General features: G+C 38.3%; 1 protein-coding gene and 1 non-coding gene across 2 annotated transcripts in view; both read left to right on the top strand.

Annotated features, from left to right (window-relative positions):
• Nucleotides 1–23,465, top strand: part of Xpo7 (exportin 7) — an 87,786-nt gene that overhangs the window by 27,855 nt on the left and 36,466 nt on the right. Inside the window, 4 exon segments of the mRNA XM_055609645.1 lie at nucleotides 18,336–18,482; nucleotides 21,048–21,141; nucleotides 22,027–22,193; nucleotides 23,261–23,326. Coding sequence (XP_055465620.1) covers nucleotides 18,336–18,482; nucleotides 21,048–21,141; nucleotides 22,027–22,193; nucleotides 23,261–23,326 — 474 coding nt within the window.
• LOC129679058 (small nucleolar RNA SNORA70) lies at nucleotides 5,090–5,223 on the top strand. Its single transcript, XR_008720486.1, has one exon. It is a non-coding gene; the product is annotated as a small nucleolar RNA SNORA70 (small nucleolar RNA).

The raw sequence follows: 23,465 nt of genomic DNA, 5'->3' as shown, positions 1-23,465 counted from the left end.
CTGGGCTGTTTCCAGCTTCTGGCTGTTACAAATAAAGCTGCTACAAACATGGTTGAGCGTGTCCTTTTTGTGTACTTGAGCCTCTTTTGGATATATGCCTAGGAGTGGTATGGCTGGATCTTGAGGAAGCGCTATTCCTAGTTGTCTGAGAAAGCGCCAGATTGATTTCCAGAGTGGTTGTACAAGTTTACATTCCCACCAGCAGTGGAGGAGTGTTCCCCTTTCTCCACAACCTCTCCAGCATGTGTTGTCACTCGAGTTTTTCATCTTGGCCATTCTGATGAGTGTAAGGTGAAATCTCAGGGTTGTTTTGATTTGCATTTCCCTAATGGCTAATGAGGTTGAGCATTTCTTTAAGTGCTTCTCTGCCATTCGATATTCCTCTATTGAGAATTCTCTGTTTAGCTCTGTTCCCCATTTTTTAAGTGGATTACTTGGTTTGCTGCTTTTCAGCTTCCTTAGTTCTTTATATATACTGGATATGAGTCCTCTGTCAGATAAAGGATTTATGAAGATTCTTTCCCAATCTGTAGGCAGTCACTTTGTTTTGATGACGGTGTCCTTTGCTTTACAGAAGCTTTTCAGTTTCATGAGGTCCCATTTATTGATTGTTGCTCTTACAGCCTGTGCTGTTGGTGTTCTGTTCAGGAAGTTTTCTCCTGTACCAATGAGTTCTAGGGAATCAGGACCAGGTAAATCAATTAAATAGTCCTATATCCCCCAAGGAAATAGAAGCAATCATTGAAAGTCTCCCATCCAAAAAAGCCCAGGACCTGATGGTTTCGGTGCAGAATTCTACCAGACATTCAAAAAAGAGCTAACTCCAATTCTCTTCAAACTATTCCACAAAATAGAAACAGAAGGAACATTACCAAACTCATTCTATGAAGCCACATTTCACCTTGGTACCTAAACCTCACAAAGACCCAACAAAAAAAGAGAACTTCAGACCTATCTCTCTTATGAACATTGACACAAAAATACTCCACAAAATACTCACAAACCGAATACAAGAACACATCAAAGATATCATCCACCATGACCAAGTAGGCTTCATCCCAGGTATGCAGGGGTGGTTCAATATACGGAAATCCATCAATGTGATCCACCATATTAACAAACTGAAAGGAAAAAACCACATGATAATCTCCCTAGATGCTGAAAAAGCATTTGACAAAATCCAACATCCATTCATGTTTAAAGTATTGGAGAGATCATGGATACAAGGCACATATCTAAACATAGTAAAGGCGATATACAGCAAGCCTATAGCCAACACACCCAGCTCATAAACCATATTTTTGAGAATTATAAACCCGATAATTTTGTGTATTCTCCCTGGCTGATATATTCAGCACTCTTCTTGGCTGTATTTTGAGGAAAAACATGAAAATAACTTGTTTTTAGTTAACTGGCACACAACATGGCTTTCCTTGACTCATCAGAAAGTAAGAACTTGATATTTTATGGCTGTTTCTTTAGAATGTTATCAGTTAAATAAAAAAAAAATTATGTGTGTGTGTGTGCTTGTGTGTAAAAGATCCAGTTTAATATGCTTCCAGGGGAAAAAAAAAAAAAAAAGACTATGGAATTTCTAGCAGTTTGGCATAATATGGTACCTAAACCTACTGTATAACCTCAGCAGTGGTTATTATCAAATCTTTTTAAGAATTCGGTGGTGAAGTCCTGATGAGACCAGATAAGCTAGGGTCAGATGGAAGGAGAGGAGGGAAAGAGGGTAGGATTGTGAGGGAATGAGGGAGAGGGCTACAGCTGGGATATAAAGCGAATAAAATGTAATTAATGTAAAAAAATTTTAATTAAAAAAAGAATGTGGTGGTGAGCCAGGTGTGGTGGTGCATACCTGTAATCTTAGCACTCAGAGAGGCAGAGACAGGCAGATCTCTGTGAGTTTGAGGCTAGCCTGGAACTACACAGAGAAATCCTATCTTGAAAAAAAAGAGAGAGAGAGAGATTATTCTGGTGCTGGTGGTGGTTTTTTAAGTATGTACAGCCCCTTGAAGCCAAGAAATGAATAGAAGAGGCTGGAGAGATGGGTCAGAGGTGTCAGGAACACTCACTGCTCTTTCAGAGAATCCGAATTTGGTTCTCACTTGTTACTCTAGCTCCAGGGGATCCAACACCCTCTTCTGGACTCCATGGGCACTTTCATTCACATGTGCACATAGACATATGAACATATAATTCAAAATAACATCTTTTTAAAAATCACTCTAAGAAAATTTTAAATTGTCATTTTCATAAATTCTGGGTTGAGCCATATAAAATAACCATTTTTGCAGGTCAAGAAGAGTGGGCATTTTGACACTTTCATATGTTTCAACCAAAAAAGATGAAGAATTGAGCTTTGTTGTTTTCTTATTGAGCCTCAGGAAAATAAGCGTTGGGCCATATTCCGCATCCATACAAAAGCATCTCTGGTGCTAGTAAAATGTCACATACTCAAACTAGTGGTATTGGACTATATCAGTGAAACTTTGCTCCTTTAAAAGCTAGTGAGAACGTTAGTGAATGTGGGTCCTAAAATGTATATGCTCTCATCCATGGCTGAAAGTCCTCACCAGGAAAAACCCTGGACTTCTTCTGTTGGTAGGACCAAATTAGCAAGCCAGGGTCCTGGAATGGGAACAGGCAAACGTTTCTACAAGTCAGAGTAATGTTCTAAGGTTTGCTGGTCTCTGAGGAAAGCTCTGGGTACACTGCTGGATCACATCTTTCCTAAAAATCTCATAAACTGACACAGATGCAGAGGTTAATACCACATGCCAGATTAGTTTGTTATCAATGTACACATTTATGTTAAGCGGCTTCTTGTATAGTACAAGTCTTGTAAAATCATCTGTTGCTCTTTGGGGTTCAGTTGCTGCACTAGCAACCATCAGAGACTGACCCAGACAGGCTCAGCTTCTTGCCTGCAGGGGCCAGTGGCTGCAGGGATACTTTGAACATTTTAATTACCAAAATGGAAAGATAGAGTTCAAGTTACAAAGTCTGTCTTTGGATCATTTTTGTTTTGTTTTGTTTTGTTTTTCGAAATAGGATTTCTTTGTGTGGCTCTAGCTATCCTGGAGCTTGCTCTGTAGATAGGTCAGGCTGGCCTTGAACTCAAAGATTCACCTACTTCTGCCTCCCAAGTTCTGGGATTAAAGGTATTGGTGCCCACAGCCCAGCAACTAGGATCATTCCTATTTGGGATCTTAAGTTTTGTTTGTTGGAGGTTTTAAAAATCATATGTGTTTAAAAAAATTGTATGTGTACTAGGTAACTTGGTTTTTGGTTTGGTTTGATTTTGTTTTGCTACTTCAGAGCCATACCCTAAAATATTTTCATATCCAGTTGAGCTGAATGAACCTAAAATTACCTCATTTCCTCAGATGGAATGCCTTTAATCTTACTTATTTCTAGACTTTTAAGGACATTTCCAAAGAAACACTTGCCTGAAGATTTAATTAGCATAGTACCGTTTGTGGAAGGAATGCTTCATGCTCATAAACTACAGGAGCTAATTTCTGCTCATCTGAAGAAGAGCAGATTGTCTCCCTGTCAGACATGTAAGATTTGTTGGTAAAGTTCTGCTGAGATGTTTAGGAAGCTCACGTGTTCTGGGAACGTGACTGTTGTCATTTCAGCTCTACAACATCAAGTTAGTTTCATGTGGTTAGTATGCACACAATGTTCTGTCTGCCGCAGGATACTGTCCTTAAGCTAACTGGTGTAAAAACCATGTGTGCCTTTTATTTTATTTTATATAAGAATTACTATAAATCTTAAGTTTGTACTGAAACCAAAACATGTATAAAGTGTCTAGCACATAGTTGGCATTTAGCAAACTAATCTTTCTTTTAGGAATACTTGGTGTGTTGTGATATTCACTGAGGAACCATTTTTGGAGGCACAAGTAGATGTCCCTGCCTATTTAGCTAACCTCACTTGCCCAATAAAAGTTTGAACTCTTTTTTTTTACCTCTCTCTTAGAGCTGTCTTAACCATTCAAGACTAGCATGAACTCTCTTCCTCCCTGTGTACCACACAAAGTCTTAGTCTTCCTTATGATGCTTTCTGTTCTTCATAGTGTTTATCACCACCTCACATTCCCTATATGTACTTCATATGGTTAGTACATTTTTCTTCCCTCACTAATGCCAACACCAGGAGGCCAGCAATCTTTGTTTTACTCACTAATATTACCAAGCATTTAGAATGGTGTTTGACTTATAGTAGACATTCATCTGCCATTAAGTGCATCCATGTGATAGAAAAGGAGCTTTGAAGAGTAAAACTATTACTGATGTCATGTAAGTAGGCCATCAGAGCTACATATAAACTGCTACAAAACTCTACTCTGACTTTGAAGTCAGTATTCTTTCTATTAGCCTACCATTCTACCCATTTAGCTTAAATATCAGTTCAGCTCTCAGTACTTGGTCTCACTTGAAGGAAATAACAGCTTTAGATAGTTGATCAGCTGGTATGTTACTGAGTTACTGCTGTTTTTCAGAGCACTGTGTTCTTAGCCATTAGTTTTAGAAATCCTTCTTAAAGAATACATGGTACTCAAACTTACTTTATGCAAACAATAATTATATACATAAATGGCTTGTATCATGTAGTAATATTGATGACAGAGCTGTCAAGACAATGGGAATTCCTAAAAGTGGGAAACTTGATGACAACCTAACCCAGTCTCAACAGACGTAAGTAAAAATCATCTAGTCCCACCAGCATGTCAGATGCATTCACCCTGCTTTCTTTATGAGAATTTAGTTCAGAAAACATGGTGCCGGTTTAGGAAGTATGAAGAGATGGTAAATTACCTTTAGTCATTTCCTGCAACAAGTTTATTAATGAAAATACTAGCAGAGGTGGAAATATGGTTCAGCAAAACGTGTATTGCTTGTAAGGAACTCAAGTTTGGTTCTCAGCACCCACATCAAACAACCCACAACTACCAGTAACTCCAGCTCCAAGTGATCCATTGCCCTCTTCTGAGCTGTATGGGTACCTGTGTGTACATATACAGACAAGCAAGCACATACCCATATACATAAAAAAGAAATTAAAGAAAATATTACAAACAATTAAGCCATCCAGGCTTCTTTCCTCTTGGAGCCTTGTATGTAATTGCTGTGAAAAGCAGCCTCCTTTGAAGTCTGTATGCACTGTTGCCTACATGGATTGTCCTAAGGGACTTTGGAGACATTTTCTAGAGGTTATTCATGCCTCTGATCTCAGTGCAGTCCTTAGTCTAGTTTACATGGTGCCTTTGGGAAGCCCCAGGGTTCACACTGACCAGGTCATCATGTCCATCCTCACCAAGGCACAAAATAAGGGATATATTATTGAGGCCATAAGTAAAGCCAAGTCTAAGTTCTTCAAAAGATCCATGTTTCACTAAGTGTAAAGCAGATGAATTTGAAGACATGGTAGCTGAGAAAAAGGATCATCTTGAATGGCTGTGGGGTCAGATATACCCCAGTAGTGATCCCTTGAACAAATAAATGACAGGCCCTGCACTCCAGACCTCCATGGAGGTCCCACCAAATCATGTTCAGTAATAAATCTCACAGCTAGTCAAAAATGTGTGTATGTATCTTTAGTAAGTAATAGTATATAAAGTACTCTGTTGAACTTACACATTTTGTTACTTATGGGTATGGCAACAAATGTTCAAATTTACTGTCAACTCCTTCAGTAAAGTGACTGTAATGCTTTTTAAATGTATTAATTACTAAGCTGTAAGAACTTAAAGAGGGAAGAGCAAAATATCAAGGATATTTAAAAAGTAGACCAGAAGCTATAAAGAGTAAATTTTGCTGCCTTGTCCCAAGAAAGCTATTCATAGCACATGGCTGCAGCACAGATTCTGAGCAAAGCCTTCAGAGCCAGTCTTTTTTTGTCTGGTGTGGGTGACAGCGTTGAGCCTGTTGAATTGTAAGATTCTGTTGCCCCTTCAAGTGGATGAGGTATATGTGTATATGTGGGAAAAAAATGAATATCTGTACCAAAACATTGCTTAATAAGCCATACATTACAATAAAATCTGAGGAGCAAGAAAAAAAATTTTTTAACTGGCACTTTGATTTATTTTTCTTGAGTTAAAAAAAAATGTTATTATAAAAGAAAAGAGGAGCTGGAGAGATGGCTCAATAGTTAAGAGTACTGGCTATTAATTGTTCCTAAGGACCCAGATTTGATTCCCAGCATCCATATGGTAGCCCTAGTTTCCAGGGTATCCAACATGTGATACACAGACATAAATTCAGGCAAAATATCCTTGTACATAAACTTTAAAATGTTCATTTTTTTAAAGAGTCAAATACAAGCCATAGGCCATTTTTTTAACCCTTCAAAACTGATCTGCTTCTCTAAGAAAGGTAGGTTGACTTTTCATAACATTTCATAATACCACTGCTCAGATGATCCATGGGATCATCTAACTAGTGATTTTTTTCTTTCTCTCTCTCTCTCTCTCTCTCTCTCTGTCTCATGTGTGCTCTCTCATTCCCTCTTTCTCACACTCTCTCTTGTTCTCTCTTTTCCTCTTTCTTTCTTTCTTTCTCTATTTTTTCTTTCTCTTTCTTCCTTTCCTCCCTCTCCTCCCCTCCTCTTTTCTTTCTTCCCTTCCCCTCTCCTCCCCTCCTCTCTTTTCTTCTTTCCTGACAGGGTTTCTCTGTGCAGCCTTGGCTGTCCTGGACTCACTTTGTAGACCTGGCTGACCTTGAACTTAGAGGTCTGCCTGCCTCTACCTCCTCCAGTGTTGGGATTACAAATGTGCACCACTGTGCCTGGCTGACTAGGCATTTTTTTAAATTTATATAATTTAGTTTACCTTGAGGCCAATTATTATTTTTCTATATTTAAATGTAGAAGAATTTCTTCATAGTTTTATCTAGCTAAAAATGAAGAATCTGTCATGTTCTTTCACATCTTCTGCAAGCAGATCAGCAATAAATTGATTTTGAGTTTGTGGATTTTTTTTATTAAATATTTTATTACCTGTCATAAAGGTATTTTGGGGTTTTGTTTGCTTGTTTTGGGAGGGTTGTTTGTTTGATTGTTTTAGACAGGGTTTTACTGTGTACCCCTGGCTGTTCTAGAATTCACAGAGATCTGCCAGCCTCTGACTAATCTCTTCTGAGTGCTGGATTAAAGGCATGCATGCACCACCACCAGCTAGGTTTTCCTCTTTTATTATTACATTTATTTATTGGGGGAATTACACATGTAGAGATCAAAGAACAACTTTCAGGGTTGGTTCTCTCCTTCCACCATGTGAATCCCACAAATTGAATTCAGGTCATCAAGCCTGCCAGTACCTTTACCTACTAAGCCATCTTACTAGCCCTGTAATTAGTTTTATTTATTGTTAAATTTGTTTTTTACTGTACTTAATTTTTTTTTTTTAGTTTACTGAAAATTTGAGTAAAAAGTACAGTTTCTACATAGCATCTCATTTCCTGTCACATCCCCCATAGTTTCCCATTTTTCTCTTTCCACTGACTGTGGTGTGTGCAAAGCTACAATAATATGTATTTGTCGTTACAGTATTGTACAGTCGTTTCACCGCCCCAAACACCCCTGTGCTCTCCTTGTTCACCCAGCCAACCCTGAACTGGCTTATCTACTCAATCTGTGGTGTTTACCCTTCCCTGGATATAAAATACAGTTGGAATCATTCAGTATGTCACTTTTTCAGTTTGGCTTTGTGTGTGTTTAAGTTCTTAGTGTCTTCTTGCATCCAAGTTTTGTGTACAAGTTTTGATGAAGGCGTGAGTTTTCAGTTTTGAAAGGTATATACCAAGAAGCTCAGTTCGTGTATGTTGAGTGTGTTTAGTTTCATAAAACACTGCCAAACCACCTTCTAAAGGGGCTATGCCAATGTGTGCCCTCACTGGCAGTCTTCATTGTTCACGTCTTTGCCGGCATTTGTAGTCGGTATTTGTGTGAGGGTTGCTTACTAATGTTTAAATTGCAGAACACTGGTGATACTGAAATTAAGCTGCTTGTCACATACTTACCTGCTATCTGTGTATTTGGTGAGGTGTCTGTTCTGATCTTTAGAAGGGGGAGGTGTTTGGTTAGGTTTAGGAAGTTTTTGTTTTTTTGTTTTGTTTTGTTTTCCTTTTCTGGGTTTGTTTTGTTAAGACAGGGTTGAACTCTGTAGCCTGGGCTACAGAGTTGGCCTCAGACTAAGGGCAGTCCTGCCTCAGGCTCTCAAGTAGTAGAGTTACAGGTATAAGCTACTGTGTCTAGCTTTGTGTATGTGTGCATATTTAATTGGGATGTTTGGGTTTTGTTTTGTTTTTGTTATTTGAGGTGGGAATTTTAAAGGAAGTAATTGTTGAGTTTTAAGCAGTCTTTGTAGAATTTTTTTTTTTTTTTTTTTTTTTTTTTTTTTTTTTACTGGCAGCGTGGTTTCAGGTTTTTGCTAAGATTTTTTTTCCATTCTATTGCTAGTCTTTCCGTTCTTTTAAGTAAATTAAAGTCCTTTTGTAAGTGCATTTTATGTTAATAATAAAAGTTGTACTGGTCATAACCAAACTTTGAGCAGAATGCATGGAATTTTATGTAAGAAGGGGGAGATAGAAAGACCTAGAGGGGGTAGGGTAGAAACTCCAAAAGGAGACCAACAGAACCAAAAAAAAACAAAAAAACAAAAAAAAAAAAAAAACTGAGCCCTGGGGGCCCTGAAGAGAGTGATACCCCAAACAAGGACAATGCGTGGAAAGGACCTAAAACCCTGGCTCATATGTAGCCCATAGACCTAGTCTCCAAATGGGGTCTCTAGTAAGGGGATCAGGGGCTTTCTCTGGCATGAATTCAGTGGCGGGCTCCCTGATCACCTCCCCCTGCGGGGGGGGGGGGGCTGTGCAGCATTGCCAGGCCACAGAGGAAGACAGTGCAACCAGTCCTAATGAGACCTGATAGGGTAGGGTCAGATGGAAGGGGAGGAGGACCTCCCCTATCAGTGGACTTGGGAAGGGGCATAGGGAGAGAAGGGGGAGGGAAGGTGAGATTGAGGAGATGAGGGAGCAGGCCACAGGTGGAATACAAATTGAATAAATTGTAATAAATGATAATTTAAAATGTAACAAAAAAAGGTGTGGTGACTAGAAGTATAGAGAGATAGATAAAAAAAAAATATTTTATATGTGTGTGTACCCATGTACCTCAACACGCTTGAAGGTCAGAGGACAATTTGAGGTACCAGTTTTGGAGTTCCAGTCTGTTTCAAGGGATTGAATTCAGGTTATCAGACTTGGTAGCAGGTGGCTTTACCTGAAGAGCCAAACCATTGTATCTATTTGTTCTCAGGGCTCTTGGATATAGGTTGCCTTTCATCCATTATACTGGGCACATCCATTAAGTGGACCACTTCAGTCTGCTGTTCTTGAGTTCTGGGAAAGCTTTTTTAATTTATTCTGCTGAGAATGTCTACCTCCCCATTCTCTGTTCTGTAACTCCCATTAACTGGATGTTACTAGAACCTAGACTCCACTACTACTTGTCTTAACTTTGTTCTTATTTTCCATCTTGGGCATTTTGTTCTGTTGTTTGTACAACTTTAACTTTATTACCAACCTTCTGTCTCTGCTATCATATTTTTATTTTCTAGGATTTTTATCTCTTCAGTGTCTCTTTTTCCCTAACATTCTGGTATTCCACAATCATAGTTTATTTTTGTTTTAAATCCCTGGTGAGCTCATCCCTTTCTTCATGTCCTTCCTACTTAGTTTTTGTTTATTTTCGATTGATTCTTGTTGCTTGTTTAGCTCTGCCTTCTAAACTAAGGTTTTCTTGATTATAACCTGATTGCTGGTTATCCTCAGTTACTTGTTCATAGTGAAGTTGACAAGCCCACTCTGGTCCTCACAGGTAGCGCATATGATGAGGTGGATGAACTTGGGCTACACAGTAGGGCTATCTGTGCGTTTGCTGGTAACTACGTGTCACTGTATCTCCAACTCTCAGTATTTGAAGGAAAGGTCTTCCAGACTCTTGCCTGAAAAGCAAGGTCAATCCACCAGCATGGTGAGGGAGATTCAGCCAAACCCATGTGGGAGCAACCAGTTGTGAGCCGTTTGGTATGTGGAGTGAGTGTGCTTCCTGCTGTCTCTCTCCCGTGCTAGGAAAGGCATCTAGAGACATGGAGTCATAAGTTTTGTTTTCTTCTTTATCCATGCTGGAAAGGAACTTCACTGTCTTGGCCCATTAAAATCACTTTACTGACATTTCTGGACTCTTAAGTCCTCTTCTGTTTTTCCTATCCTTGTTGGGTTGAGTTGGCATCTTTTTTTTTTTTCTAATCTTTTAGTGTTGTTTTAGTTGAGTTTGGGGAAGAGTAAAATTAGTGTGTGCTAAATTGCAATTTAAACCCAAAGTCATTTTAGAACTCTTCTTAAAAATTTAGTTGCCTATCTATACAAGACACTTTTATGACACTTCTACTGTGTACCAGACATACTTGTCTTTTTCAGCCATTGTTTGTATTAGTGTTTAGTTATAACACACATATAAGACAAGTGGCAATTGAAACAAACATTTAAGATAATTGTTCAAGAATTTGAAATAATTATAAATATTAATATAGAAGTTGTACAAATAGAATAATAAATACCTCTTTGATTGTATATGAGACCAGAAACAACTGTATTGCAACCTCACTGTTTCCTGTAATTATGCCGTATAAAATGACTAGGAATACTGAGTTGGCAGCTTCCGAACCATTTTTCCTAGGGGAAGTACAGGGATAAGTGCCAACCTCTGGACACATTTTCATTTTCAACCAGTCAAGCTGGCTTCTGTTTAAAGTACATTATGTAGTACTTATTGACACTTTAACATTGAACTCTTGGCCAAGAACACTATAACTCATGCCTGAACAAAGCTTTATCAGAAACACAATTTCTGCATAAAGCACGTCACAGCTTCATAAACATGGGAGCGCCAACTAGAAACTACCACTTGAGCACTATGTTTGGGGACTATTTTCTGCAGTGAATTCACCAATAAAAAGCACAAAACTATAAAATGTAAAAGCCCAAAAGATAGTATTAAGTAAAACATACAAAAGACTCTCTACTTGTTTATATTGTGAGAATGTCCCCCTTTAGGGAGAAATGTGTGTCCAGCAACTTGTGCATGTTCAGTGACTGAGAGCACTGTGAGTGAATGTAGATTTGTGGACTGTAAATATGTTTTAGCAAGTAGGTAAGTTCAGAAGAGCAGAATTCCTGAAGAATAAGGACCTCTTCCCTCAATTCCTGTAGCTCCACAGGGAAAAGACATTTATAATCTCTTTAGTGGAACCATTTCAGATTTTGTGTGCGTTTATGTGCATGCAAATGTAAAGGTTGCTCTAATCTAATAGATAATAGCCAGTAGCAATTTACATATTTTACCTCATTGACTTTTATAATCTTATAAAGTAGGTGTGATTTCTACTTTAGAAAAGGACAAATTAAGATAATTTTGAATGTATTCTCTTTCCTTCCCTACCCTCAACTAATAGAGTAGGATTAAGTATAATTCACAGTTTAGTGTGTGTGTGTGCGCATGCATGTGTATGTGTGTGCGCATGCATGTGTATGTGTGTATACAGGTGGAGGTCAGAGATCAGCCTTGGGTGTCATTCTTCAAGAGCTGTTCATCTTGGCTTTTTTGAGGAGGGTCTTACTGCAACCAGGAGCTTCACTTATTAAGCTGGGCAGGCTAACTAGCTTGTTTTGGGAATCTATTTGTCTTGGCCTTTCTAGCACTGAAATTTTAAGTATGTGCCACCATGTCCAGCTTTTTGACCCCCTAAAAGACATTCTAGGGGTTGAACTCAGGTACAAGCACTTTATTGACTTGAGTCCAACTCCCCTGCTTGTAATTCACTCTTAAAGAAAAAAAAAAAAAAAAACAAGTGCCCTAATCATTGTCTTCATGAGCACTTTAATATTTGCTTGTCTAATTAAAAGTAGAAGGATAAACAGGCTCATGCCTTTCAGCCTAGCACCAGGGAAGCAGAGGCAGTCAGATCTCTTAGTTCAAAGCCAACCTGGTCTACAGAGTGATCTCCAGGCCAGCCAGGGCTACAAAGAGAAACCCTGTCTCAAAAACAAACGAGAAGAAAAATGAACAATAGTATTATTCATAGAGTTGTAGAACTACAGTTTCTTTCAAAGATCAAATAAAAGCCCAGTGTGGTGGCCATCCCTTCAGTATATCAAAACAGGGAGGCAGAGGCAGTTGCATCTCCAAGTTCCAAGACAGCCTGATCTACATAATAAGTTTAGGATAGCCAGGGCTACACATTGAGACCCTATCTCCAAAAAACAAACTTAATGTAATGAAATCTATTCACTTCTTCAGGAAACAAGCTGCTGTAATTAACTTGTCCAGAGTCACACATTTACAAGATCAGTACCTAAGCTGTTTTACCTTTAGAGTCACTCTTCTTTACCTAAAGTTTTACGTGGCCTTCTGTGTTCAGAGGATTGTGTAGATTTGACAAATTTTGTACCATCAGGATCCTTACTCTGTCTTTCTGGAGTGAACCACTGAAGAGAGAATTTGCAGTAGGGCACAGGGAAAGAGCCAGGTCTTTTCTAGGGAAGTGTGGAAGCCCATCTCCCAGGAAGAACTTTTTCTTGGCAAAATCTGACTAATGACACTTCAAAATAAAGAACCAGTCTTTCCTAGCCTTCTTTTTTTTTTTTTTTTTTTTTTTTTGTGGAAAGCTGGAAAGTCAGATATTGTTTGACAGTTTTGTCAAACTTGAAAGCTACACATCGAGGCCAAAACTAGAAATGTCTCTATGTCATTTCAGGCTGCTGTGTTTGCAAATATATCTAAATGCTGCAACTTGCAGGCATCTCTACTGTTTGTGACAATGACAAGGAGCCTAAGCCAGGTTCTAGTGACAGATTAAATGAATGCTGATGGGTTAAATATATAATTAAAAAGAACATTTATGTCCAGGTAGTAAGTCTGTATTTTATAAAATCATTTGTTAACATGTTTTGGCTATATATTACCCACAGTGCAAAGAACATGTGTGTTTATTTTGTTAGAATTGATTCATATTTTGAGTTGGTATGGGATATGGTATTTTGCAGTCTCACATGGTGGCACAGTTGCTGTCCTTATCTAATGTTCACAGCCCTCCGCAGAGCAATATCAGTTGCCGAAGTGTGCGTTTTATCTTGCTTTAAGTCAGTAGACATTACACAGCACCTGCAGCCAAAAAGTGTTAACCCTCTCAGTACTCTTAAAAGTAGAATGTCCCCAGATACATTCAGAAACCTTGCCTTAGTTATTTGCTAGCAAATAACACATGGCCTAGTTCCAGTGGCGTAAGTTGATGTAACTAGGGTATTGATGAACATCTCTCCCATTACCATCAGAAAGCATGGACAAAATAAATACCTGGAGAATTAGGGAGAGCTGTGTTATTTATCTGTATGTTCAAAAAGCTGCACAGATTATAGACAGCTCGGTGGATATAAAGTAGACATTCCTGGGTAATCTGCACTCAGACTAGGAAGCAAAATACTTATTCATACTACTAATAATGGGCATTTGGCTTTCCATTTGGGAACCATTCAGTTTAGGGTATCATAAGTTTAGCTTCAGTAGACACTACCAGGTTCTAACGTGTTTGAATCATGTGGCTTATAACTGCCTGTAACTCCACTTTTAGGGAATCCAATACCTTTTGGCCTTGGGCTCACACATCCACATGCTGGTCATAACTCATTTAGGTGCACACACACATGCACATAAGTAAAAATAAATCTTTTTTAATTTAAGTTATAAGGAAAGTATAAGTGGCTCACTCCTATAATTGCAGCATTCCGGTGACAGAGGCAAGTTTAAGACCAGCCTGGTCTGCATATTGAGTTCCAAGCCAGTCAAGGCTACATAGAAATGTCTATTTTCTCAGTTGTTTTTTTTTCAAGGACCAGCAAAATGGCTCAGCAGGTAGAGATGTTTATTGCCAAGCCTGACAATCTGAGTTCAATAACTGGATCTCATATTGTGGAAGGATAGCAGTCCTGCAGATTGTCTTTCCTTTCACACTCAAGCAATAGCACGTTCACACACAATAAATTAACTAATGTAACTTTAAAAAGCTAACCTTTAAATTTCTCAAGTTACAGAAATTTTAAGTCTCCCATAAACTCACTTCTCAGTGGTAACTAATTTTATATTCATCCAAATTGTCTTATATAAATTAACATACAACCTTCCTATAGCCAATCAATTCAAAATGTAGCATTTTGACCAATAGATGCTTGCCAGGCAGGAATTGCCCCTGCCTTGGGCATGGGGACCAAAATCTTTAAGTCACCCAACTAACCTGGGCACTCAGCTCCCACCACTTCAGCAGTGGGGGGTGTGGGCCCAAGCTGCAGCTTATAATTTACAATAAAAAGAACCCCATGTATTTACAAAAAATAAAAAAATTAACATACAAATGATAATATACTTTCTTGTTGTTTGTTGCACGCGCGCGCGCATGTGTGTGTGTACAAATGCCACAGTGGGTGGGGTGAGGTCAGAGGACATCTTTGGAATCCATTCTCTCCTTCCACTTTTACGTGTCTTCTGGGGTCTGTGAGTTTAATAGTAGCAGATACCTAGCTATCCTAGCAGCTTTATTGTAATGAACAGCAGCAGCAAGCATCTTTACCTGCCATCTTGCTGGCCAACCATTTATTCCTTTAACCTGTCAATAATAATTGCCACTCATTTTTTAAGAGTTTTTTAGTTACTATCTGTGATGATTAGATACTCATTATTGACAATAACATTTCATCTTGACTAGTTTCTTTTCTAAGTATACCCTTGTAAATCATTCCCATTTACTTCAAGGTAGTCCATTTTCTGCCAAAAATTTGGTATCTTCTCTTTTAATATCCCTAACACTAATGTTTTTCAGCATGTAGAATGCCAGTGAGGAGGATCTAAATGGTTGGGCATGGCCCAATTTTTTTTCACCAAATCTTTTTTTATAGTTGAAACATCCTACTATGAAAGTTCAGCTACTACATTAGCAACTCTCTGGTTTTGGTTTGTTGCTTGCTTGCTCACTCGCTTGCCTGTTTTCCCATTGGGTCTTGTGTCCTACACCTTCATTTGTAATATTATGGTGGCTTCTGTCATGTGACATGATCAGATAAGAGTCAGGTCAAGGACATAGTTTCAGAAAGACACCTACAGATCTGATCCATGGGTTATGCCCACTTCTAGTTTACTACTTATATTTAATTAATGAGGGAGTATTGAGTGCTTCCAAAAAGCAAGTATCCTAATCTGTGAGTGGAAATCTCCCAAGTAAATTTGTTTCAGCACTGGGCTAATTTCACTATTAGGTAATTTGAAAACCAATAATATACAAACTAAATAAAAGATAGATTCTAAGCTATTCCTACTTTGTGAGGTAATATGGTATCCAGTGTACAAACAAAATTATTTTTCTTATATAGAATCAACTCTTCAGCTAACTGAGCATACTGTGAGGTCTGTGGTCTCAACAATAGTTTTTATGTTGAAATATGAGTAATTGGGCTACATTTTATATATCCAAGTTGAAGATATAATACTGCTGGTAAATATTACAGGTGAGCCAGGCATTGTGGCACATGCTTGTCATACTATTTTCCATAGGCTTAATAGCAGGAAGATCATGAATTCCAGGCCAGCAGGGACTGTGTAGCAAGTTTGATGTTGCCCAAGCTACATAGCAAAACCATATCTCAATAAAATAATATTAAAGATGTTTTGTTTTTTGTTTTTTACTTTTATATGTATATACAAGCATGTGTGTAGGTAATTTTTTTTTAACATTGTGGGTATTGGCAAAATCAGTCTGGTTCTAGGCTTGGTGGTTAAAAAAAAGTCTGAGTTTCTTTTTTTTTTTTTTTTTTTTTTTTTTTTTTTTTTTTTTTTTTTTTTTTAAGTCTGAGTTTCTTATAATAAAGCAGTACTTTGCTAGTGTAAAGATCACCCTCCCGTTTGTAAATGTGCTTTTGTTTTGGTGGCACCAGATAGAAGTTGCTCTGTGGACTATTGGCATGACAGTTTTTAGGAACAGAAAATAGACCTTCCTATCTGGAGGCTTTTTTGTGACAAGAGTAGCATCATATAATGTAGCTGTAGGGAGGACTTGGCTCTCATGCTGTGGTGGGTTGTTGTCACAGAGATCCTACTACCTCTGCCTCCCAGTGCTGAGATTAAAGGTGTGCATCACCACCACCACCACCTGGCTGCTTTTGTCGTTTTTAAACAGCCTTCTTTCCTGAACTAAGAATTCATTACCAGTGTTATTCCTCACTATGTTTTGTCTGCTAAACTAGCAAATCAAAACAGCAACTAAAGCCCCACCGTGACTTCTATGTAGAATTTGGTAATAAGGGATGCTTAGCCATCCTAGAGTGAACAGCTTTGTTGAAATAAACATGAAGAAGAGTTGCTATGGGGAAGCTACTAGACTGATTGATCAGACCTTAAGGAGCATCATTATACTTTAAGCAACAACAGGTCTATTTAGAGGGTGTCTGTTCAGGGTGTTGGGAACCTCAAGTTTACTCTCAAGTTTAGATGTTTGGTGTGATTACCTAATATCAAATTTAAAGCCAAGCTTTCCTGTTTAGTATGGTGTATTCTTGATGTCTGTTTTAAGTAGTTTGTTCCTTTCATTGCAACGGAATCATTTTACATGAGGAAATTGAAATCTGATGTTGAAACAAAACCTTGTGAAGAAGACTTAATGTTTTGCTTAAGAATATAAGAATTAGCCTAGTATGGTGGCAGAGGCAGGTAGATCTCTGTGAGTTCAAGGCCAGCCTGGTCTACATAGGGAGTTCCAGGATAGCCAGGACTCTGTAGAGAGACCCAATCTCAAAAAATGAAAAAAGAATGTAAGGATTTATAATTAAACTGATTCCACTTAAAGTAGGCTCTTCAGCCAGTACTAGGAAGCATAAAAATGGCATTCATAAGTGTTTTGTGGGATATATATAGTTAGATTTCTCCTCTATTTCCCTGTTTGTAAGCCATATGGAGCAAGGGAATCAGGTAGTACTCAGAAAACTTCAGACTTGAGATCTAGTTTCACAGCTGCAAATGCCTCTGCTCTAAACTGAAGGAATTGAGAAGTAGCTGGAAGTCAGGAGAAACAAGTGAGTCTCACTGTAGTCCCCAGGCATTTTCGCTTGTTCTTGTTTGAGGATGAAAGGTGATGTTTCACTCTTTGAGGGTTTTCTGGAGTGGCGCTGATGGGATCTATCTTTTTGCCATTTGGTTTAATGGTGGGATTTATTAATCACATTGAATAAAATAGGAACCCTGCCATAAGGGCTTTCCTGCCTTGTTGTGGAAGAGCCATGACTGAAAGTCAAGCGTGAATAGTTTTAGGCAGGAAATTTCAAGCAATTTCCACAGCTTACCACTTAACCCAAGCCTTGCTTATTAGTGTTGAAAGTTCCTAAAGTCCAAACTATTCATTAAAGACTAGTAATACATTTGCTGTCCTTCTCAGTCGGTAAAAGAGGGTGATTAAGTGTGGATTTAACTAGTTCTTTTTGCCTTTGCCTCCTTGAACACATGTTGAATGGAAGTAGATTTGTTTTCATCCTTTTGGGATTGTAACCAAAGCACACACCCATACCCTTCCTGCCTTTCTGGAACAGGTTCAAGATTTGGCAAGACGGGTTTGTTTGGGGGTGTTTCCCTTCTCTTATCTCTAAGTAAGCAGGTGCTAGGGTTGAATTTATTTTGACTCTTTCACTTTAAATGTGGAACTGAAGCAAGAATTTTAAACACATCAGAAGAGTGTATGCCGTACTTTCGACATGCGGGACTTGGGGAGAAAGGTGTGTTCTGTATTTATTCTCCAGTATCCTAGAAACTTTGTAGAGGTGATGTCTTTATCCATATAGGTGGCTTGCAAGCTAACAACTATTACTCAAAAGGAAAATACTTAACCATGTAAAGATCTGTGCTGTATTTTAAATTGTGTTTTATGTGCTTGGTTTTAGCAACAATTTTCCTACTGGTACTTTTACAATACAATTGGTGACAAAATAAGTTTTGAATTTTTGTTTGAACTTTTTTTGGAAGGACTTAGGAGTTAGATATTTGCAAGAAAAAGTATGTCATTTGTTTTTCTTCCCTAAGGGAATGACTCAAAACTGTAGAGATGTTTTAAGTATTCTGTTGTTTTGTTTTCTAACGCTTCAAATAGATTATTAAATGAAGGCTACTCAGCTTCTGATGAGTGACAGTCCTTGCCTAGACTGACATCTTTTTCTGATCTTTTCCAGAGCCTGGCCCAACTAGAGAATCTGTGCAAACAGTTGTATGAAACAACAGATACAGCCACTCGACTGCAGGCAGAGAAAGCCTTGGTTGAATTCACCAACAGCCCTGATTGCCTGAGCAAGTGCCAGCTGCTTCTCGAGAGAGGAAGTGTACGTAAGAGTTAACAGTCCTGAAGGATAGCAGAGTTAAGGAAATACTCTGGTTGTAACTTTAGGGACACACTGGGATAGTCTGTGCTCTGGGTCTTCAGGTGTCTGTATCTATTTCACTCTTAAACACTATCATCCCAGCCAGGTTGAGGATGCATCTCATCAGTGAACTCTTTACACATACATTTCTGTCCTGCACCAGATTCCTTGGATGCATTCTCTATTTTTATGCTTCCTTGTCATCTCCTGTTCTTTATAGGATATAAGAGGGTATATAAGTCCTTGTTGTTGTATAAACTTCATGGTCTTCTATCTCTTTTCTCCTCAGCTCTGCTTAGCACTTGAAACAAATCTAAGGAAACATGACAATGAAAATAAAGGAAATTAAAACATTTGGTTAAATTTTTGAGGCAGAGTCTCACATAGTACAGGGTTGCCTCAAATTTGCTATGTAGCTGAGGATGACCTTGAACTTCTAATCACCCTGCCTCTACCTCCCATGCTAAGATTTAAAGTGACCATGTCTAGCTAGGAAGTTTAGGTTTTAGAATTAGAATCTCTTCTGTGAGCCCAGTAGAGTTGGAAATAGAAATAATGGTGTATTTTGTATCTTGAGCAACAATGTATTCCTAAAAAATTTGTTTATAAATGTTTAATTTCCAGAAGCTAGGAGTAGTAAATAGCTCATTCATTCCTGTAATCACAGCAGTGAGATAATTGCCATGAGTTTAAGTCTGTAGGCTGAAGTTAAACTCTGTCTCCAAAAACCACCAAAGTAAAAATAATTTATGTTTTAAAAATTATCCTTCAGGCCAAAGGAATATGAAAATATGAAAGGGCTAATTTTTGAGAATAGAATTCTAATTGACTTATTGTTTAGTTTTTATTATCATTGTCCAAATATTTTATGCGATAATTAAATTATAGAAGGTGTTAAAATCATGGATCTTTTGGAGTTTGGGATCTAGCTTTTTTTTTAAATACCTGAAGATTACAAAGTCATGCCAGGGTGAACACTGGTCTGACTGAGGCTTTCTTTTCTGCACATAGTATCTGTGCATTTTCTTTCTTTTGGTGTTTGTTTGTTTTCCGAGACTGGGTTTCTCGGTATAGCTCTGACTGTCCTAGAACTCACTCTGTAGACCAGACTGGCCTTGTAAACCCAGCTGGCCTCAAACTCACAGAGATCTGCCTGCTTCTGCCTCCCGAGTGCTGGGATTAAAGGCATGAGCCACAACTGACTGGCATTATGCATTTTCTTTAGTCACTGTTATGAGCTAGTGCAGAGCTGGTGTGTCCTGGGAGATGTACAGTCAGCTCTTTCCTTTCACTCCTTGCTCCCAGAGCTCACATGCACTCTCTGAACTATTGACCCTAGTTTCTCACTGACAGTTAACAAGATAGAAGAAAACAGAATCAGTACAGTACTGAAAAACAATTGTGGATCCCTGGTAGACGCCTCAGTGGTTTGGCAAGTTTATTAAAGCTATGAATAAAAACTTTATATTTTTATAGTGAACTGTGTTAAAGTGTAAAAATCACATCACGTCACTTTTACAGCTTTTTTTTTTTTCTGTTGTATTACTTGTTTTGTTTTTGAGATAGGGTCTCTGAAGTGTACAGCATTACCTAGCTTTGAACTCCCAGCTGCCCTCCTGCCTAAGCCTCCTGAGTGCTGGGATTAAGGGAGTACAACACCAACATTTTTTTTTTTCGTAGTCTTAAGAATCTCTGCCTAGTGGTGTTAAATAATAGTTCTATCATGAAACTGGGCATGGTGGCTCACACTTGTAATCCCAGCACTCCCGGAGGTAGAGGCAGGCAGATCTTTGTGAGTTTGAGGCCAGCCTGGTCTACAAAGTAAGTCCAGGACAGCCAAAGCTACACAGAGAAACCCTGTCTCAAAAAACAAAATGCTAACATGAATAGATGTCTTTAAGACTTAGTTTCAAGCAGGGCGTGGTGGCACAAGCCTTTAATCCCAGCACTCAGGAGGCAGAGGCAGATCTCTGTGAGTTTGAGGCCAGCCTAGTCTACAAGTCCAGAACAGCCAAGGCTACACTGTATCAAAAAACAAACAAGAAAAACTTAATTTCATAGACAATTATCCTTGACCTTCAGTTAAAATTTTTTATGTTCTGAATCTGTTCCTGTTATATAATTTTATGTAAGATCACCACACATGATTCCTCTTTATGTTATGATCAGCTGGAATGTTTTGTGCTCGAAAGTCCAAAATTTATTAAAAGCCCCACTAGAGGAAAGTAAGATAATATTCCATTATTAGGACATAATTTTTCTCAGAAATAGTTGGTCAGAAGTTTACTGTAAAACTATCATGTGTACTCCCAGAGCTGATGGACAGATACAGTTTGGAGATGAGCTGTGCAACATAGTGGGCTTTTATAATAATTTGGTTTCCCCTTTTCCCTTTTATTCTAATGCTGTACTGCAGAAATGGCACAGGTGAAACTTTGTGACGCGTCATTAAAGCATCTCAAACAAAAACCTTATAGCTGGCTCACCCAATATAATATTCAGTGTTTTTTCCCTCTCTTTCCACAGTCATCCTACTCCCAGTTGCTAGCAGCTACATGCCTTACCAAGCTTGTGTCACGAACAAACAACCCTCTACCATTGGAACAGCGGATAGATATCCGTAAGTATAAAACTTTCTGCTTTGTCTTAAAAAAATCTGGCTAGTGGTGTGCTAATGGTGGCTAAATAGTTAAATCGTTGAGTGTAATTAAATGTATCTAGAATTCGGGTTTATTTTCCCCCAGAGTTTTGGGTCCAGTGCAGTTACTTCACATGATTTCTAAGCCATCTTTTTGGTTGCTAACACATTCTTTTACTCACTTTTTTTGTTTCGGAGAAAGGGCCTCACTGTGTAGCTCAATCTGGCCTCAAGCTCACATTTCTCTTGTCTCCCTCACAGCTAGTAGGTTTATAGGCATGAACCACCACACCCAGCCTTTTTTCATTTTTTATTGTCACTGATACCTCAGAAAAAATTCTTAAAGGCTTTTTTAGGTTGCATTAATGGCTTTATTTAGCCATGTAAGAGTACATTTAAGGCTGCTATTGTTCAGATTTGTCATTATGATGATGTAAAAGTCTAAATTCAAAAGTCTACTTTTTTTCCTGAAAAGAAAATCATGACTTTAAATATCCCCATCTTGTCTATTTATAAATGTCAGCATTCTCGGTCAGACTTGAAAACACTTTTAAAGAAGTCTTTGACAATCTCTGAATTACTCTTGGTGATCTTGATAACCCAAAACTGAGGTTAGCAGTGCAAGATTACAATAGTCTTAACTTGGAGAGTAAAAATGGGCTCATTGACACTAAAATATGCACAGAACCCTGGGCTCTGTCCTCAGAACCGTGAAAATCATCGCCATCTTCAATTTGAAGTTTCTCAGTAGAATAAAGAACTAAGAAAGTTAAGTTGTGCATTTATCATTTCTAGCTATCTCAGGTATTTTAAAGGTTGGCTGTCTGTGGTTAAAGCCTCCTTAACGTGTACTGTTTTATTTCATAGGGAACTATGTGCTCAACTACCTTGCCACTCGGCCAAAGCTGGCTACTTTCGTGACACAAGCACTCATCCAGTTATATGCCAGGATTACAAAGCTGGGATGGTTTGACTGCCAGAAGGATGACTATGTCTTCAGAAATGCAATCACAGACGTCACAAGGTTTTTACAGGTATGTATGTGAATGTGTGGGTGTCTGTGTCTGTGTGTGTGCACACACATGTGCCATAACAGAAATGGGGAAAGCAACAGAAATAGACTTGATGCTTATCTACTTTTTAAAAACTACATAAAATGTCATTATCTGAAATACTCTTCACCATCTTGTTTTTTTACCCTGTTAATGATTATTTTTGCATAGTAGCATAAATAAATCCATTCTATTTTGAAGATCCCTATACACTGAACCAAGCGAAAATACCATAAATTAATTAACTGGCATTCTATTGATGAACATTTAGTTTGCCTCAATTGCTGCTGTTCGATATTCAGTAATTATCACAGCACATACCTCTTGTCACACTGAGAAAGTGTACCTGTCAGGTGAACTAACCTTGAAGTTACAGAAGGATAAAAGTATTTGTGGCTTTCAAAGATATTTCCAAGTAATCTTTAAAAAGTTCGGTTTCTTTCTTTATTTCAGCTCTAAAGGCTAAGCATTTTTGGTTTTAGGTAAAAATTGTTTGGCTTATGAAGGAGGTAGAATAAACTTTTTTGTGTTAATTTGCTGCTTTATTTGTTCTTCTATAAACTTCCTATCCAGTGTACATAGGTGTTTTACCTACATATATGTCCTCTGGCCTGGTGCCTGCAGGTGGCTTTGAATTCCCCAGGAGCAGAATTACAGATGGTTGTTAGCCTCCATTCGGGTGCTGCAACTTGAACCCTAGTCCTCTGGAAAACTGCTGAGCCATCTCTCCATCACCCATCTTTACCTTTTTCTTGTTGTTCTAAACAGTCTCTTTTAAAATTTTTGTTTGTCTTTGTTTTACAGAGATATGTTTTGCAGTTTCTGTTTAAATGTTTATGCTGTGGTGCTTTGGAGAACTTCCAAATTTGATTAAGGTCAAATGCAGCAGTCTTTCTTTATGGAAGGTGGTATTTATGTTCTACAAGGCAACAGGTTGAAACTGTTTTCTCTAGGCAGTTTTCCTGTTAACAAGGAATCTGTAATTCAGCAATATGAGTATGTTCCAGAGCCAAACCATGCCAATTTTCTCCTATGTATTTTCTTACCAGGACAGTGTTGAATACTGCATCATTGGAGTCACAATTTTATCTCAGCTCACCAATGAAATTAATCAAGTAAGTGCTACAGCCTTCCTTATTGAAGTAAGTGACACTTTTTTTTTTCTTAGTTTTGATGCTTTCTGCTGTGTGTGGGGTGATCTTTTTTGGCAGTTGTGTGCTTTTGCGGTAAGTGATTAATGCCTTCTTGAAACAA

Source organism: Psammomys obesus, unplaced genomic scaffold, assembly GCF_907164565.1.
Source record: "Psammomys obesus unplaced genomic scaffold, mPsaObe1.curated_primary_1811, whole genome shotgun sequence".
Classification (NCBI taxonomy): Eukaryota; Metazoa; Chordata; class Mammalia; order Rodentia; family Muridae; genus Psammomys; species Psammomys obesus.
The sequence above is the reverse complement of the archived record's forward strand: the minus strand, read 5'-3'. Positions and strand labels throughout refer to the sequence as shown.